This window comes from Dermacentor albipictus, chromosome 4 (genome assembly GCF_038994185.2).
Source record: "Dermacentor albipictus isolate Rhodes 1998 colony chromosome 4, USDA_Dalb.pri_finalv2, whole genome shotgun sequence".
NCBI classification, from domain to species: domain Eukaryota; kingdom Metazoa; phylum Arthropoda; class Arachnida; order Ixodida; family Ixodidae; genus Dermacentor; species Dermacentor albipictus.
In genome coordinates this window covers 123,633,345-123,649,137 of record NC_091824.1, presented here as the reverse complement: position 1 = coordinate 123,649,137, position 15,793 = coordinate 123,633,345, and the positions used below count along the sequence as shown (strand labels likewise).

Here is a 15,793-nt window from a genome sequence, read left to right as displayed (position 1 = left end):
GCGCTGTCACGTGGTATTTTTCACATTTCGCGGGGTTTATCTATCGCCGGAAAAATTTTGTACGTATAATTAGCACGTTGCTGAAAATACCGCAATTAGATGTCCCTTGGCTGCGCCTACAGATGCTTTACTGGCACTTTGGTAATTAGGATATTACGTCTTGAGTTAGATAATTAATTAATTACCTTGACAAATCTCAGTAATGAAAAAAATTACTGGCAGCTACTCTACTGTACCGGAAAAAATATGCAGTAGGTTCTTTTAGAGTAACGCGATTGCTCTTCTTTATTAAGTGTATCATAGTTAACTGGGACATCCTGCATATATTTATGACCTCTACATGCAAGTGACGATGTTTCCGTCCCTAATAAATGTTGTTAATTATTAGAAGTGTTTTTCTTAATGAGTCTTTAGCTTTGCTTACTGGAAAGAGAAGCGATACTGAGGCACATATCATTCACGTGCATTTCACACACCGTTCATAAAAGGCTCTGCCGAAGGGGTCGCTAAAGTCTACAGGTTTTTTCAGGGTCAAGAAAGCACGCAAAGCGTTCTGAAGATAGGTGAACGTACAGCAAGCAACATGTTCATTCTCTAGGCATAAACTATACATACCTTTAGAAATAATTGTTAATTGGCTATACCTCCTTCTCTTTAAATATATAATAAACTTTTTCCTGTGTATATATATAAATATATTGTATATGTGCATGGTGTTTACAGTGGAAATTTAAAGTAATGGTTGATGTGAGAAAATACGGATGAGGCAGCCGCCGCTGGTACTTCTAATGCGGTTGTTCTCCTATTGTCAGGGTTTGCAGAAATACAGCAAAGTATGAATTAAAATCCATGCACGTCCGCGCCAACAATGCATGATGCAGCAAGCTATAAGCCCCAATAAAATTTTAAGTGAAAAGGTCGAGGCAAATCAAAAGAAACAAATGATGTGGGTGACAAAATGCTGGCAATAACACGTTAGGTGGGAGGTGGGGTTCAGCCCCACCCCCGACAACTTCATAAAGGGCTCTGGCCACGGAGCCCCCCCCTCCCTTCCCCCCCGTCTCCCCGTAGTCGGCGCTTATGGCAGAGACCGCCGAACTTACAGCAACTCAAGTGTAACCATTTACCGGGTTTATGTGGATTTGATGTGCACTTGTGTATTGTGTGTCAATATTAATGTGTCTTGTGTGTCGTTGCCTATGTTCATGTTTCTTGCGCCAAGATTCGTGACACGATGTGCTTTTGGGCCGAGGTGGCGAGAAAGGCAAGGTTCTGGCTAGTGGTGTAGAAGTCATGGGGTGCGCAAGCGCTGAAATTAGCGTCACAAGTTGGTGGTTAGCGTGATCATGTTTCTTTAATGCTTTTTTTTAACTAGTTGTAACAAGTCAGAATCTTGGAGGTTATGAAACAGCCGCCTACGTCTTGGTGCTGTCATAGTCGTTAACTTCGTATGTATTAAAATTGGCATACTATGACAAGAGTGCATGACGAGCATAAACGATATGTCACGAAACAGCCGCTTACGTCTTGGTGCTGTCATGGTCGTTTCGTTAACTTGGTAGGTTCTCCGCACAGTGCTTCGCATAACATCGATTCCCAAAAGGCGTGGGATCTGCTGACTCTTTATGAATGACTTTGCAAATGCGCCTTGGATGAATTGAATGTGACGTGCACCTTTGTTTTATTATCGACACAAATTCGTACACAAAATTCGCGGTTATTCATTTGCCGCGTGGCACATAAAGCGAGAAAAAAAAAAAAGGAAACGAGTTGTCTAGTTATTTACACCACAGCTTTCCCAGATCTCCTAGTTCTTTGGACATAACGTCTAGCACAACTTTGAGGATGTTACTGTGAACTACTTCAATGCTTCGCGCCGCGTCAATGGTCACCCAACGACCACTACCGCTATCGAGCGCGGCTAAACGGTCGTAGTTCGCCCGTACTTTGGCTTGGAACTCGGCGTTCTCGTAACGTTCATCGCCGAAGCCCTCCCTACAGTCCACCACGTCGGGCGGTGCATTCATGTACAATACAACGTCCGGCTCCGGCAGTCCCCTGTCGGGCTGCTGGCACCACGTGAAATCGAGAGATTTGGCTGCCGTGAAGGCCACGCCAGAATAAGCATAACGGTCACAAATTACCGTCCTGTGCTGTGCGACAGCTTTGCGTATTGTCTCGGCTTCCTGCCAGCGGTTCGCGGAGAACAGCAGGTGAACAGCGTGGTCGTCGAGGTTGGCGCTCTTTCCGAGGTAAGCGTCGAGCAGCTTGCCGGTGGCGGTGGTGCGCTTGGGAAAAGCTATGGCTTCAGTCTTGTGGCCCATGCTCGTCAAAGCTTCCGCTAGCAACTTGACTTGAGTACTTTTTCCTGTCCGATCACATCCTTCGAACACAACAAACAGACCCCGACGGCTCGACATCATTTGAGGGATCAGATCTGCAACCAACAACAGAACGACAGCTGCGTTGTTTTTATTGTGTTCAAATGCGCTGCAAAGGTCTTCCCGCCAAAATGTTTCACTCGCGCGCACGTCTCTCACATCTCGCCAAACATGTATATTTTAACGTTAGCTAGAAGAAAAAAAATCCTTACACACTCATGTGCAAAAGAAATATAAATCTGATTTCACAGAAACTACACGAAGGCACGACCAACGCCTCCTATTAGCCCCGAGAACGAACACGAGCGGCGCTGCGAGCGCCGCTCGCGTGACGTCAGGGCACGGACTCGCGCCTGTCGTCTGCTACAGTTCGGGCGTTGTCCAGGCGCTTTCTGCGGTGTTTTCGTTTGTTCACCCTCGTTCTCTCTGCTTGTATACTTATGGTGGTCGTCTCAAATATATTTTTACGACGTCTTCCTTTGCGAACATTTATTCAAAGAGCTAATTTCTTAGACAACAATGCAGCTCTCGAAGGCAACGCTACAGTGCCAGCCGAAGCGACGCAGACCAGCTCATTGCGGGTTTTTCATACGCGCATAGACAATTGCAAAAGCATAGCCTATAGGAATCCAGTTATGATACCATACCTGCCGCGCTGCAACAAGTATGTCACAAAGTTGGCTATATATGACTTCTACAGCAGTCACGTTGATTTTATTCCGCTAAAACAGGTTTGCTCACGACGAGTAGTTCATGGTATAATATCGAATTTTCGCATTTCCTCACAGAAACGCTTGGCAGTAGCACGGGGACTTAACTAATACTGGAGCTTAGATTCTACACGCCTCACTTGCTTCTTTACCTGCTTGTCAACATTAGGCGGTTCTTCACGTGTTTATTTTTTTTAAGCGGCGGAAACTTGAAGTAAAGTTAATGAAGGCTTACAGCTATTTACAGAGTACAATTAGGAATGTACCAATATATATTCCCTTTTCCGTGCTACACGTTCAACTCACCTCTTTAGAGAGCGTTTGCTAATGATTAATAATGTATGTTATGTTCCTCTTTTTTTGTCTATATTACCTAGTGTATACCATTTATTTATTTCAATGCCGCAGTGTGTTTTGCATTGTTATTGTGGAAATATTTTACTGTTATTTCATATATTGTATAACTGCAATGTTTTATGGCCACTATATAAATGTAATTTATATGGCGTTTGATGTGTTACCCAATGCAGCCATATTGTACCTAAGGGGGTGAGGTTACCTCAAGCCGCGTCTATGCGGCTTTTTTCCCTCATCCACCTCCATTTACCATTCCTCTGCACATGTGTGTGTGTAAATGAAAATTATTAAATCAAATCAAATCAAACTCACTTGAGAAATTTACTGGTGCTTGTTGCTTGAGGAATATACATGACGAATCTGTTTGGCGAACTGACACAGGCTGCTCGGCCCAATTTTTTTAGTGAGGCATGCCTGCTGGGCCGCATAGCTGCAGCCAGAAAGACGTCGAAGCGTCAATGACTAGTAGTATGGGACATATTCAAGATATCGAAATTCCCCCGGTGGAGGGTTAGAAATCAAGTGAAAGTATATGCAAGGCTTGTGGTGCTTTCTTTATGAATGTTTGCGGCTGGATTGGAGCAAACTTAATTTAGTCTTAATTTATGTACCGACGAAGCGAATTGTTATCCGTTTGTATAATTAAATAACGCTGGATCGAGACATCGTGAGACAGAAGGTGCTTGAATTTTCCTTTTGTAGGCAATCTAAGCTGCGGTGTAGTAGCTCGAGAATACTTTAGCCATTCCACTTGGCGCTGTAAAGAATGTTTTATGGTTTTAATTCGAAGTTGTAGTGAACTGATGGGTTTCGCGAACATAGCGTGCCTCCCCATACGGACAATCGATTGCTACCGTTACGCGATCAGGGGTGTGCCATATTGTCGATAAAGGCTACTGAGGGCCTATGAAACATTTCATCACTTTCAATTGAGTGGCTCTCGATCTTAACAACAAAACTTTTCTCTCAGGTGATTGCTACTATGGTGTTTGTGAATTAACTATGTCAATACTTTACATGACGCGCCGTCGTGTTAGCAGCCATGAGCAATTCGTTTTTTGGAGGCCTGTTTCAGAGGGGGATGAAAGTAGGAGCAAACTTTTTCATAAGAAATGCGCGCCTAACTATTTTTTTACGCAACAATGAATGGCCATATTTGAATAGAACAACACACCAGAGTAATAGGAATCGTGATGACAGCTTCGCTGGGCAGTCTTTCTAACATCGGATAGCATGTTGACGCCAATTACCAAATTTTTCTTCCACGTAAAATGCAATGCCTCTCATAGCTAAATACTAATGGAATGTTAAGTGTTTATCGAAGCATCATGCACAACTTCGCGCGTTGAATTTTCAGATATTCTTTTTTAGTCAAAATTTACCGATAGACACGGCGCATATATGCATTGCAAAACCTAGTAGACCCCTTTAACGCTACTTAGCTTGCGATATCCAAGCCGCAAAATTTCTCGAATCACACGCCTTTGAAGAGGAAACTGTGGTTAAAGTATGGCAGCTGAAAGAAGCTAACGTATTCTTCAATACGTACGGCTCGAGCCACCCATACCCCAAGCATACACGAAGGGAACGAGCGCGCGCGGCAGCCGAGCGAGCCGGAGCGAGCGGCGTCCTGGCCGTGGCGTCACTCGCGAGAGGGCGCCACTCCCAATTCTCGGGGCTAATAATCATAACGACATCCTAAAAAAAAAGTTTGTGTAGTACCGAAAGCAGCTGTCGCGGTGAAACCGGTTTAAATAGCAGTATAGACGGCGCTGCACTCAGGAGGCGTGTGATTCCTGCGTCTAGCATTCTGTTTCTGTCCTACATCTCTTTTAACCTTTCTTCTTTTCCTTGAAACTTGTATATATTTACTATTTATTTATTTATATACTTATTTATTGAGCCTAAAATAACAAGACACTGTAATTTGTGTTATCAACACAGCATTTTTTTTCTAATTTCTTTCTTTCCATACTTGTAAATCTGCATTTTTTTTTTCATCTTTAAATGCAGTTTACTGTTTCTGTTTCTCTCAATCTTTCACTGCAGACTTAAGTTGTATCCGACCACGGAGGAAGTTTCCTTCCTCCATGTATCTGACTATAGGTTGCCTGGGCGTCGCAGATGCGCACACTACTTCGCTTGCGACGTCGCCTAGCAACAGAAACCGAAACACGCGCGCGCATCGTTTCGGTATTTAGCAGCCGACGAAAACGTGCGCAATCATGACGGAACCGGAGCTCCTGCTAAAGGTGAGTCCTTTCGAGTGCACACGACTAAGCTGAATAATCTGAGATGACACAAGAATATTTCTGTTGCAGACAAGAATACACTACTATTGCCGAGAAAAGCATTACCGCAGCATGCAGCGTGCTGCTGTGGACGGCCTAAAGCGCTACTCGGGAGACGCAGTGTATCGGCTTTACTTTGGAATGTCATTAATTTTTGAAGGTATTGTCTTTGTTCCCTAGCACGGTGTAGCGCAAGTACTCTCTCTCTCTCTCATTGCCCTTTCCACCACTTCAATGCTTCGTCCCTGCGTACATTCTTTGTAGGCCGTCTCCAAGAAGGAATTCGAGAGCTGGATGTAGTCAGAGAAAGCAAGGATGTTTGTCTTGGCGGAATCATGGCCTTGATTTTTGCACACCGGAAATGCAGCGTCGTTGGTGAGTATAGGATAGTTTTCGAATCATTGAGGATATTTAAGAACTAACTTTGAACAAGTTTCGATGTACTAATTGCACCCAGATAAAGAGGCTGTATCTCAGCTCGATGCTCAACTGAAAGAGACAAGAAAACAAGCAGGAGAAAAGGTAATGTATTCAATGCGACACATATACTGGGTGTTTTATTTTAATCCTAAATGTTTTTCAAAAGTTGCCTGTGGCATTTTGCACAAATCTATGTGCTTAGCTGGAATAGTCAAAGACGTACGTGCACTAAAAAATGACACATAATTGACCAATTAACAGACTTTCACTAATTAACTTTCAGATGAATTAACTAAGCTCACATATTCCCACAAGGGAATATGTGAGCTTGTGACGAATTTTGAAACTAACACCAGTTTTGAGTTAAGTGCAGTCAAACTTGCCGTAAAAATGCACTGTTGTTCCACTTACTTTTTTAATAAAACAGCCTTTGCATTGATGCTCAAAACTTACTGGAACACCAATAAATTTCGTCGCGGAACGCATATATCGAAACCGGTGTCATACTCAGAATTTGTTCAAAGTGAATGTAGCTTTTTTGGCTACAATTTATAAATTGCAACATTTGGGACAGTTAAAAAGTTAATCACCAAAAATTGTTAATTAGGTAAATATTCACTTCTTTTTTCATGTATGCCTCTGAGAGCAATCTAGATCAAGAAGTAGAATTGTGCTACATATCATTGGGCATTTTTAAAAATTCTGTTAGCATAAAATAAAACACCCTGTATTTTCATGCATGTACACTTGGATCACTATTACATTTATGACACCGAATTGGTCACAGGTGTTATACTATGCTGGATTGTTCCTGTTCCTCACTGGAAAACATGACAAGGCTCGAGAGTACATTGACCGTATGCTCAAAGTCGCACCACCAACACGTGAGGCGAGTTTAATTTAAATTTTGTTTGCACACTTTCTTTTCTTTCTTTTTTATTTGTTTGCCTTCATGCATTTCTGTAATTACTGGTGCATAAACTGGGGTCTCATTTAAAGGGACTCATACTGAAAGGATGGAATGAAATTGTCAGCACGAAGGACAAGAAGTCTGCAATCCAGTACTTTGAATCACCTGGAGTGTAAGTTCAACCAATTCCTATTTGTAGAAAGCAAGGACATTGCAGCGACATATGCTTGATCAGCCTGGAGCAACTCTTCTATGTATAGGCAGCAATTAAGTGTTTAACAAGCCAGTTAGTTGATCATTATTATACTTATTACAATTTACCAAATAAAAATCAACCTATGGCTCCAGAAATCAGGCAAACTCTTATATGCAATTACGTAGATTACAAATTTTATGAGCTTATATAAGTCTAATTTGTACATTGACTAAATGTTATTGCACAAACTCTAGTTTAACAGAAAAATATAACTACTCTACCAAGCATTTATTTTGCATGACAAAGGCACCTCATAACCCAACTAAAGATAAGTGGGACAGGTTAAGAGCAAGCCATGTGAAATATTTTCTCGCAACTTTTGCAGAGAAATAACTTCATCAACTATCAGTGCACATATACGAATGAGTAAACTTTGTGTGTATTCTCATGATAATAAATGTCGTCTGCTGCAGTGCTGTTCCAGAAGCTCTGTTTGGGAAGGCCAAGTGCTTCGAATGCAGCGGAGAACTCATGAAAGCCCTGGAAGTGGTCAACCAAGCTGTTGTCTTGTACACTGGCTTTGTCCCCGCGCTGCTTGAAAAAATGAAACTCCATCTTGCACTATCTGACTGGGAACAAATGGTGGACTCTTGCAACAGGTGACATGCCAACAAGCACACAATGTCCTCACACTTCTGCTGTTAGCCTTCCGGTGTTGTTTCTTTTACGCAGAAGCTTAAATTTCTTTTGGTGTTCTTCTTTTATTACTTTTAGGCTCAGTATCTATGATAGTGTGTTTAATTATTGAAACATAAAAAAAGAACAATGATTGTTGGTGAAGAAAAAGTCAGAGATGTATGGAACAATGCAAAAATATACTTTGTTTCCAAAATGGGTTGTACAGAATTTTTCAAGTCACGTATACAATATAGCATGACTGTAATCCTTGATATGGATTACTCAATGAGACATACATTACTTCACAAAAATTGAAATACGTAGCTGACTACCTAACAAATTTTAATAATCAGCTTTGTAGAACTTAAATTTCTTTTGGGGTTCTTCTTTTATTATTTTTAAGCTCAGTATCTATGATAGTGTGTTTAATTATTGAAACATAAAAAAAACAATGATTGTTAGTGAAGAAAAAGTCAGGGATGTATGGAACAATGCAAAAATATACTTTGTTTCCAAAATTGGTTGTACAGAATTTTTTCAAGTCACCTGTAGAATATAGCATGATTGTAATCCTTGATCTGTATTACTCAATGAGATATACATTACTTCACAAAAATCAAAATACATAGTTGACTGCCTAAACAAATTTTAATAATCAGCTTTGTAGCTAATTCACGTTACTTACTGGAATTTACGAATGGTAGCTCATGCGACTTTTCAAGGCATAATCATTTGGAACAAATTCGGAGGATGATGCCAGCTTCAAGATGTGCATTTCCAAAGTGTCTGATGGAGCGCGTTAAAAAAAGTTCTTTTGTTAAAAAGGTACGCAGAGTAGCACATTTTACTTCAAGTTTGACAGCACCAATCTCAAGACTGATGCTAGTATTAAAATATTCATTTATGCACACAGCCATTGCACTCTCCAGAAGACATGAGTAAGAGCTGTCTTTCGTGCATTTACACGTGCAATGGCTGCAATGGCAGTATATTTCATTACATCCATTTGGAAGAAATTTTAAGGATTAAACTTAGAAATGCGGAAGCTTGGACAAGTTTTGTATGACTTTGTTTAGCTGCACAGTGTGAAAAATCATGGATATGAGGTGAACAAGAAAGGACTGCTTGTCCTGTCCTTTCTTCACCTAATGTCTACGTTCTCTCACATGCAATTCTAGGGAGCCAGAAAGTTGCTGAAAGCCAGCATTTTTTTCTTTACATTCTGCATTAATTAACTTCATAATTTAATTGCTGGTATACATTGGTCATTACTTGTCAACTAAAATATCAGGAGCCGAAGTATATCACTAAATATTGAAAAAAAAAAGAGAATAAATGACTGCAATTAAGATGCCTTATCGGTAATGTCAAGCCTCAATATAATGAACATAGATACAATGAATTATCAAATTTAGTTAAGTAAAATAAAATTTTTCTCACTTATATCATCATGTAACAAATATGTGCTTATATTTATCACGCAGGTGCCTCTCACAAGATTCAAAATGCATTGATGCCCTTCTGCACCTTATCTTAAACCAGATATGCAAAAACGGAGACTATAAAGAGGTAAGCATTTAAAGCCTCCTGTAAGGTCGCTCTGATTGTTCGGGTTCTTAAGTCTCACGAATCGGCCTCGTGCTTTGTGTATAGAGAGGGGGTTCACTTCCCCCCATGTCAGCGGGGCGACAGTTGCTGTGTTATGCGGGGTCACAGGCAACGCGCGGGGTTTAGGTGACGCGTCGCGGCAGGTGCCAGGCGGGCGTGTGCCGATTGCTGGAAGTCAGTATTGTGCGCACGATGTTGGCAGTCCGCTGACGGGTCACACAGACCAGCCTTGAAACGAACCGCTGTACAAAAGGTATTGTGAGCCTGGCGCCCGAGTCCCTGACTAATTGGAGGCGCCGCCGAGGTTAAGAAGGACTTAGCAACTCTGACTCCGTGCTGCATGCAGTGAGCATGGACCTAATCCTCTACGCCTCCGGAAGGTAATCGCCAGCATTGTTGTTGGGTGCGACTGCCTGCGTGGTGTCTAAGACCAGCTTACCGTGCACGCTGTAGGAATGCGGTGCGCACGTAAAGAGTGCATTCGCACGACGGCGTCTTGGAAACACGCACTCAAAGAACTTTGTCTTGTAGACAATAAATTTGAAGGACAAGGAGGGTCATCCGTCTCCCAGACGGCCAAACTTTGAGTACAGCGGCACTTCGTGGTGCCGGTGCCCCTGCTTCCGAGACAGGTGCAGCCTAGACGCCGTTGGCATTTGAAACGGTCTAGCGATAACTTGTTCGGGCCTGGCGTGTTTTGCTGAGCCGGTCACTCACTACGGAGAAATGAGAGGGCAACGGAGTTTTGGCGAAGAAGGAAAATAGCTTTGTTTTCCAATATGTTTATTTTTAAGAGCAAGCCCATCCCTGTGGGTGGTGGCTTAACAAACGGTTGACTCTGATTGGCAACTGAACCTGTGGGACGGGCCAACGGCCCTACCGCCTTTTTTTCTTTGTATATTTGGGCTATAAAAATCGGGACGACATGCTGTCCCTCAGACTTGGCTGAAATCAGTATTACTGATAGATCAGTGAGGCTCCGTACCATGTACGTCAGACTTGGCTGAGATCAGGATTGCTGATAGACCAGTGAGCCTCCGTACTATGTACGTTAAAACGAGTCTGGGCTCTAACAGTCATTGAGACAGTCGAAGAGTGAGGCCTTGTTTCTCAGTTGTTCAAAATTGTAATGTATTTGTTGTACCTGCCATGTATATAGAAAAGTTTACGTATAAATACTTCTTGTACATCAGACCTCATCGTTTCCTGCCTGCGTTTGATCAACAACTGCCGATCATCGTCCGATAAGCTTCAAGTTCCAACGGTGAAGCGAGGACGGAGAACGAACGAAACTTTACTGGCGCAGCACGACAGGATCGGCAAGCCCCACAACGAGCAACGAGCAGCGAGCCAGGCGCAAGGCATCAGAGGGCTACCAGCCAATTCCGCAACGGTTGCAATTCATCTGGACGAGGACGTCAGGCGGCGCCCCCAGCAGCAACGGGTGAGCGGGATTCCTTGCGTTTTGTCTAGGTTGGCATGGCTGTTGTTCAGTGAGGTTAATGGTGTTCACGCGCAGAACAGCGAATGCGAGTGAGGCTAACGTAAACATTGATACGGCATCTGAACAAAGAGAGGGTCAGAGACGGCAGGAACTACAACGCATCGGAGAGACCGAGTCTGAGACGTCGGATACTGAAATGGATAGTGAGACGCAAGGAGCTTCGCAGGCTCCGAGCACGACAGATCCAGAGGCCATGGCGGTGAGACGCCTGGAGCTGGAGCTGGAAAAGGTGCGCCTACAGCTAGAGTGCGAGCGCATTGCTCTACGGAGAGTGGAGCTCGAGCAGTCGAGCAGGCCGCATTCGGAGTCGGAAGGAAGCGATCGGCGCGGTGCCATCACGGATGGAATAGCACAATGTGCTAAAGTGCTTAAGGCATACCGGTTGCCGTGTGACGCTGACGTTCCGATATGGTTTGATGAGGTCGAAAAGTTGTTTACATCTTTTCAAGTACCGGCACATAGCCGGGTACATTTGATCATGCCTGCGCTGGCCGAGCGGGTCCGTTATCTGTTGCGTGGCCTTAATGACGAGGAATGTACAGATTATGAGACTGTAAAGAAGGCAGTATTAGATGAACTTAAGCTCACGCCAGCTAAATACTTGGAGAGGTTTGAGAAGGCATCTAAACGAAAGGAGGAAACTTGGGCTCAGTTCGCGTCCCGCGCTAGAACCTATTTGGCCTATTACCTTCAGTCACGCACTGCAAACACCAAAGAAGCTATGACGGAGCTTATGGTCGCTGACCGTATGAAAGCTAGTCTAAGCTCAGAAGCCCTAGAATATGTTCTTTTGCGGGAAGGCGAAGATTGGTTTAAGCCAGTGGAGGTGGCAAAAGTACTCGAGACTTTCGAGCAAGCTAAAGGGAAAGGACGAGCAACTAAGCCAGCCGCAACAGCCTCATTGCCGCAGCGCGCAAAACTAGCTGGCCCGCAGAGGACAAATTTAAGATGCCACGTGTGTCATATACAGGGTCACCTAGCCAGAGACTGCCCAAAAGCTTCAGATAAAGAACCGCAGGGGAAGCCACCGACTGTGCAAAAACAAAGGGTACAGAAGGTTGCTGTTGTAAGTGAAGAACCTCCACCAGAGCAAGAAAGGGTGCTAAGCGCTAGAGTACATGTCGTAGCTCAAAATGCTAGCTCGGGGAGGTCGAAGCTGGACCTAATCCCTATCATGTGCGGGGATATAGCAACGGAAGCTGTGTTGGACACAGGTAGTGAGATAACGGTAGTCCGTAAAAGTATGTTGCCCATCGATTTACAGGAGCCATCACGAACAGTAAGACTTGAGTCGGCATTCGGAAACACCATTCGAGCTAAGCTAGCTACGCTGCCCGTAGGCATGCATCGCCCGGGGGCTGTGATACAACCGCAGAGGATCGATCTGGTGTGCGCGGTTACCGACGAACTTGCAAACGGGGTTGACTGCCTGCTGTCAAAGGAAGATTGGGAACTACTACGGGCGCAGGAAAAAGAGGAGTTTGGAGAGGAAAATATTCCGCGGGTAGGGGTCCGATCAGTCGAAATGGTCGATAACACTGAGCCGGACTGCGGTCTAAGTTTCGAAGAAACGACAGAGCAAATGCCTAAGTGGCAAGAGAATAGTTTCATACAAGATGTCACTGGGGTGCCCAGTCAGCGGGAGCTAGAACTAGCCGAGAGTGTAGCTGAGTTGACAGGCACCGAGTGCCAGAGCAAACATGCTCTAGTTTACAATAGGAGGGCACGGACTAAAGAATTTAATGTCGGGGACCAAGTACTCCTCTTTGACACAGGTTGGGCAACCAAGATAGCTGCCATAGAAGGTCTTGTGCCACCTCACACAAAGAAAGAGCTGCGAAGTCTGTTGGGGCTTTGTGGGCATTATCGGGACTATGTCTCAAACTACGCCGACGTGGCGAGCCCGCTTACAGCTTTGACAAGGCGAGGGGTTCCTAATTCAATTCCATGGTCGGAAGAAGCGCAGTGCGCGTTCGAAAGTCTGAAATTAGCTCTCTGTCAGGCTGTCGCCATGAACACGCCTGAACCTCATCAGCCGTACCGGCTATTCACTGATGGGTCGGCGACGGCGGCCGGTGCCTGTTTAGCTCAAATGTCAGCGGACGGAGAAGAAAAGCCGATCGCTTTTGCTAGCCACCGCTTTAACCCGACACAGGCGCGCTGGTCGACTATAGAGAGAGAAGCCTTTGCCATTATTTGGGCACTCAAGAAATTTGACTACTGGCTTTTCGGAGCAGTGGTGAATGTTGTCTCTGATCATAACCCACTGTCATATTTGACAACCAGCACCCCGCAGGGGGCCAAGTTAGCAAGATGGGCGCTTTCACTACAGCGCTACAATGTAACGGTGCGTCACCGGAAAGGAACATGTAACGCCAATGCTGATGCATTGTCAAGGCTCTCGAATCGTTCATGGGAGCCAATCGAGTAAAGAGCAGAAACGAAAGGATGGACAGAAACAGCCATGCCAGCTGGGACAGGCGTGAATGTTCCCGTTCACCCGAAGAATGTGTGTGTGGGACAGTTCAGCCTTGGTGGAACTTTCTGTGGCTGTTGTCGTCTATGTGTGTGAGGGTTATAAGACTATGGACATACTATGTATATAACCTGCATATGTTACTTTGCTGCTGTTGTGCCGTGCAGTGCGTTGGAGTGTTCCTGTACATACATGAGTGTTTCTTTTGCATGCTCACTGTCATGAATGTGTTGAGCTTTCGCCCTTTTCTTTTGTCGCTCTGAGAAAATTGTTTTTTCTCCGTGGTCCTTTCAGTTAATTTTCCTGTTCCTTACGGACTCCGCAGCACCCGTGTTGGGCAGCGTATGTCGATTTTCTTTGACGACGGAACCTTCAGAGCCTAAATCTTATGATACAGCGCCCTTTGGCTCTTGTAGTATAGCTGGGAACATTGTAAGCCCAGTATACTCTTTAGGAGGGACGTGTAAGGTCGCTCTGATTGTTCGGGTTCTTAAGTCTCACGAATCGGCCTCGTGCTTTGTGTATAGAGAGGGGGTTCACTTCCCCCCATGTCAGCGGGGCGACAGTTGCTGTGTTATGCGGGGTCACAGGCAACGCGCGGGGTTTAGGTGACGCGTCGCGGCAGGTGCCAGGCGGGCGTGTGCCGATTGCTGGAAGTCAGTATTGTGCGCACGATGTTGGCAGTCCGCTGACGGGTCACACAGACCAGCCTTGAAACGAACCGCTGTACAAAAGGTATTGTGAGCCTGGCGCCCGAGTCCCTGACTAATTGGAGGCGCCGCCGAGGTTAAGAAGGACTTAGCAACTCTGACTCCGTGCTGCATGCAGTGAGCATGGACCTAATCCTCTACGCCTCCGGAAGGTAATCGCCAGCATTGTTGTTGGGTGCGACTGCCTGCGTGGTGTCTAAGACCAGCTTACCGTGCACGCTGTAGGAATGCGGTGCGCACGTAAAGAGTGCATTCGCACGACGGCGTCTTGGAAACACGCACTCAAAGAACTTTGTCTTGTAGACAATAAATTTGAAGGACAAGGAGGGTCATCCGTCTCCCAGACGGCCAAACTTTGAGTACAGCGGCACTTCGTGGTGCCGGTGCCCCTGCTTCCGAGACAGGTGCAGCCTAGACGCCGTTGGCATTTGAAACGGTCTAGCGATAACTTGTTCGGGCCTGGCGTGTTTTGCTGAGTCGGTCACTCACTACGGAGAAATGAGAGGGCAACGGAGTTTTGGCGAAGAAGGAAAATAGCTTTGTTTTCCAATATGTTTATTTTTAAGAGCAAGCCCATCCCTGTGGGTGGTGGCTTAACAAACGGTTGACTCTGATTGGCAACTGAACCTGTGGGACGGGCCAACGGCCCTACCGCCTTTTTTTCTTTGTATATTTGGGCTATAAAAATCGGGACGACATGCTGTCCCTCAGACTTGGCTGAAATCAGTATTACTGATAGATCAGTGAGGCTCCGTACCATGTACGTCAGACTTGGCTGAGATCAGGATTGCTGATAGACCAGTGAGCCTCCGTACTATGTACGTTAAAACGAGTCTGGGCTCTAACAGTCATTGAGACAGTCGAAGAGTGAGGCCTTGTTTCTCAGTTGTTCAAAATTGTAATGTATTTGTTGTACCTGCCATGTATATAGAAAAGTTTACGTATAAATACTTCTTGTACATCAGACCTCATCGTTTCCTGCCTGCGTTTGATCAACAACTGCCGATCATCGTCCGATAAGCTTCAAGTTCCAACGGTGAAGCGAGGACGGAGAACGAACGAAACTTTACTCCTCCCTTAATGTGAGCCAAAGCAAGGAGCAGTTAGTGTGTGCTGCTTATTTGATCAAAATATTACCTACAGCCAAAATATTACCTTGGAAGGTTAGAAAATTTAGGTATGGTGCACTATTATCATGACGCAAAGTAGTGTAAAAATTCAGCATTACTGTAGCTCTGCTGCAACAAACCAACAAAGCAACAATGTTTTCCAAGACTACACATAATTTCTATACATACCTGAAGTGTTGTTGTCATCCCTGTATACTGCAAGGGTTGTCAAGTGAGGATAAGTGACTGTGTTTTTACAAGTACAAGCTGACCACTTTCCCTTAATTATTTGAAATAGGACAGGGAATGACTAGCCTGCAACTTGGCATAGTTGTATAGAGACAGTCAACTTTCTTTCTCTTTCTTTTTTTTAATCATCATAGTCACAAGAATTAGCCCATATTTTACACTTATTACCAATCATTAAGCACATAAACCTGGTC

At 44.6% G+C, this 15,793-nt stretch overlaps 3 protein-coding genes across 5 annotated transcripts in view; 2 read left to right on the top strand and 1 right to left on the bottom strand.

Moving 5' to 3' along the window:
• Positions 1-15,793, top strand: part of LOC135899572 (tetratricopeptide repeat protein 21B-like) — a 55,522-nt gene that overhangs the window by 7,093 nt on the left and 32,636 nt on the right. For all 3 annotated transcript variants that reach the window (XM_065428876.2, XM_070537544.1, XM_065428877.2), the window contains exons 3-10: positions 5,498-5,700; positions 5,770-5,899; positions 6,004-6,114; positions 6,197-6,261; positions 6,947-7,048; positions 7,159-7,241; positions 7,739-7,924; positions 9,428-9,512. In XM_065428876.2, coding sequence (XP_065284948.1) covers positions 5,674-5,700; positions 5,770-5,899; positions 6,004-6,114; positions 6,197-6,261; positions 6,947-7,048; positions 7,159-7,241; positions 7,739-7,924; positions 9,428-9,512 — 789 coding nt within the window. In that variant the 5' untranslated portion in view covers positions 5,498-5,673. The remainder of the gene's footprint in view (positions 1-5,497; positions 5,701-5,769; positions 5,900-6,003; positions 6,115-6,196; positions 6,262-6,946; positions 7,049-7,158; positions 7,242-7,738; positions 7,925-9,427; positions 9,513-15,793) is intronic.
• Positions 1,654-2,529, bottom strand: LOC135899613 (uncharacterized). The gene has a single exon (XM_065428921.2). The coding sequence runs from the start codon at positions 2,421-2,423 to the stop codon at positions 1,779-1,781; it is 645 nt and encodes a 214-aa protein (XP_065284993.1). The 5' UTR covers positions 2,424-2,529; the 3' UTR covers positions 1,654-1,778.
• Positions 11,006-14,919, top strand: LOC135899574 (uncharacterized). The gene has a single exon (XM_065428881.2). It carries the CDS (start codon positions 11,054-11,056, stop codon positions 13,484-13,486), a length of 2,433 nt encoding a protein of 810 aa, XP_065284953.1. The 5' UTR covers positions 11,006-11,053; the 3' UTR covers positions 13,487-14,919.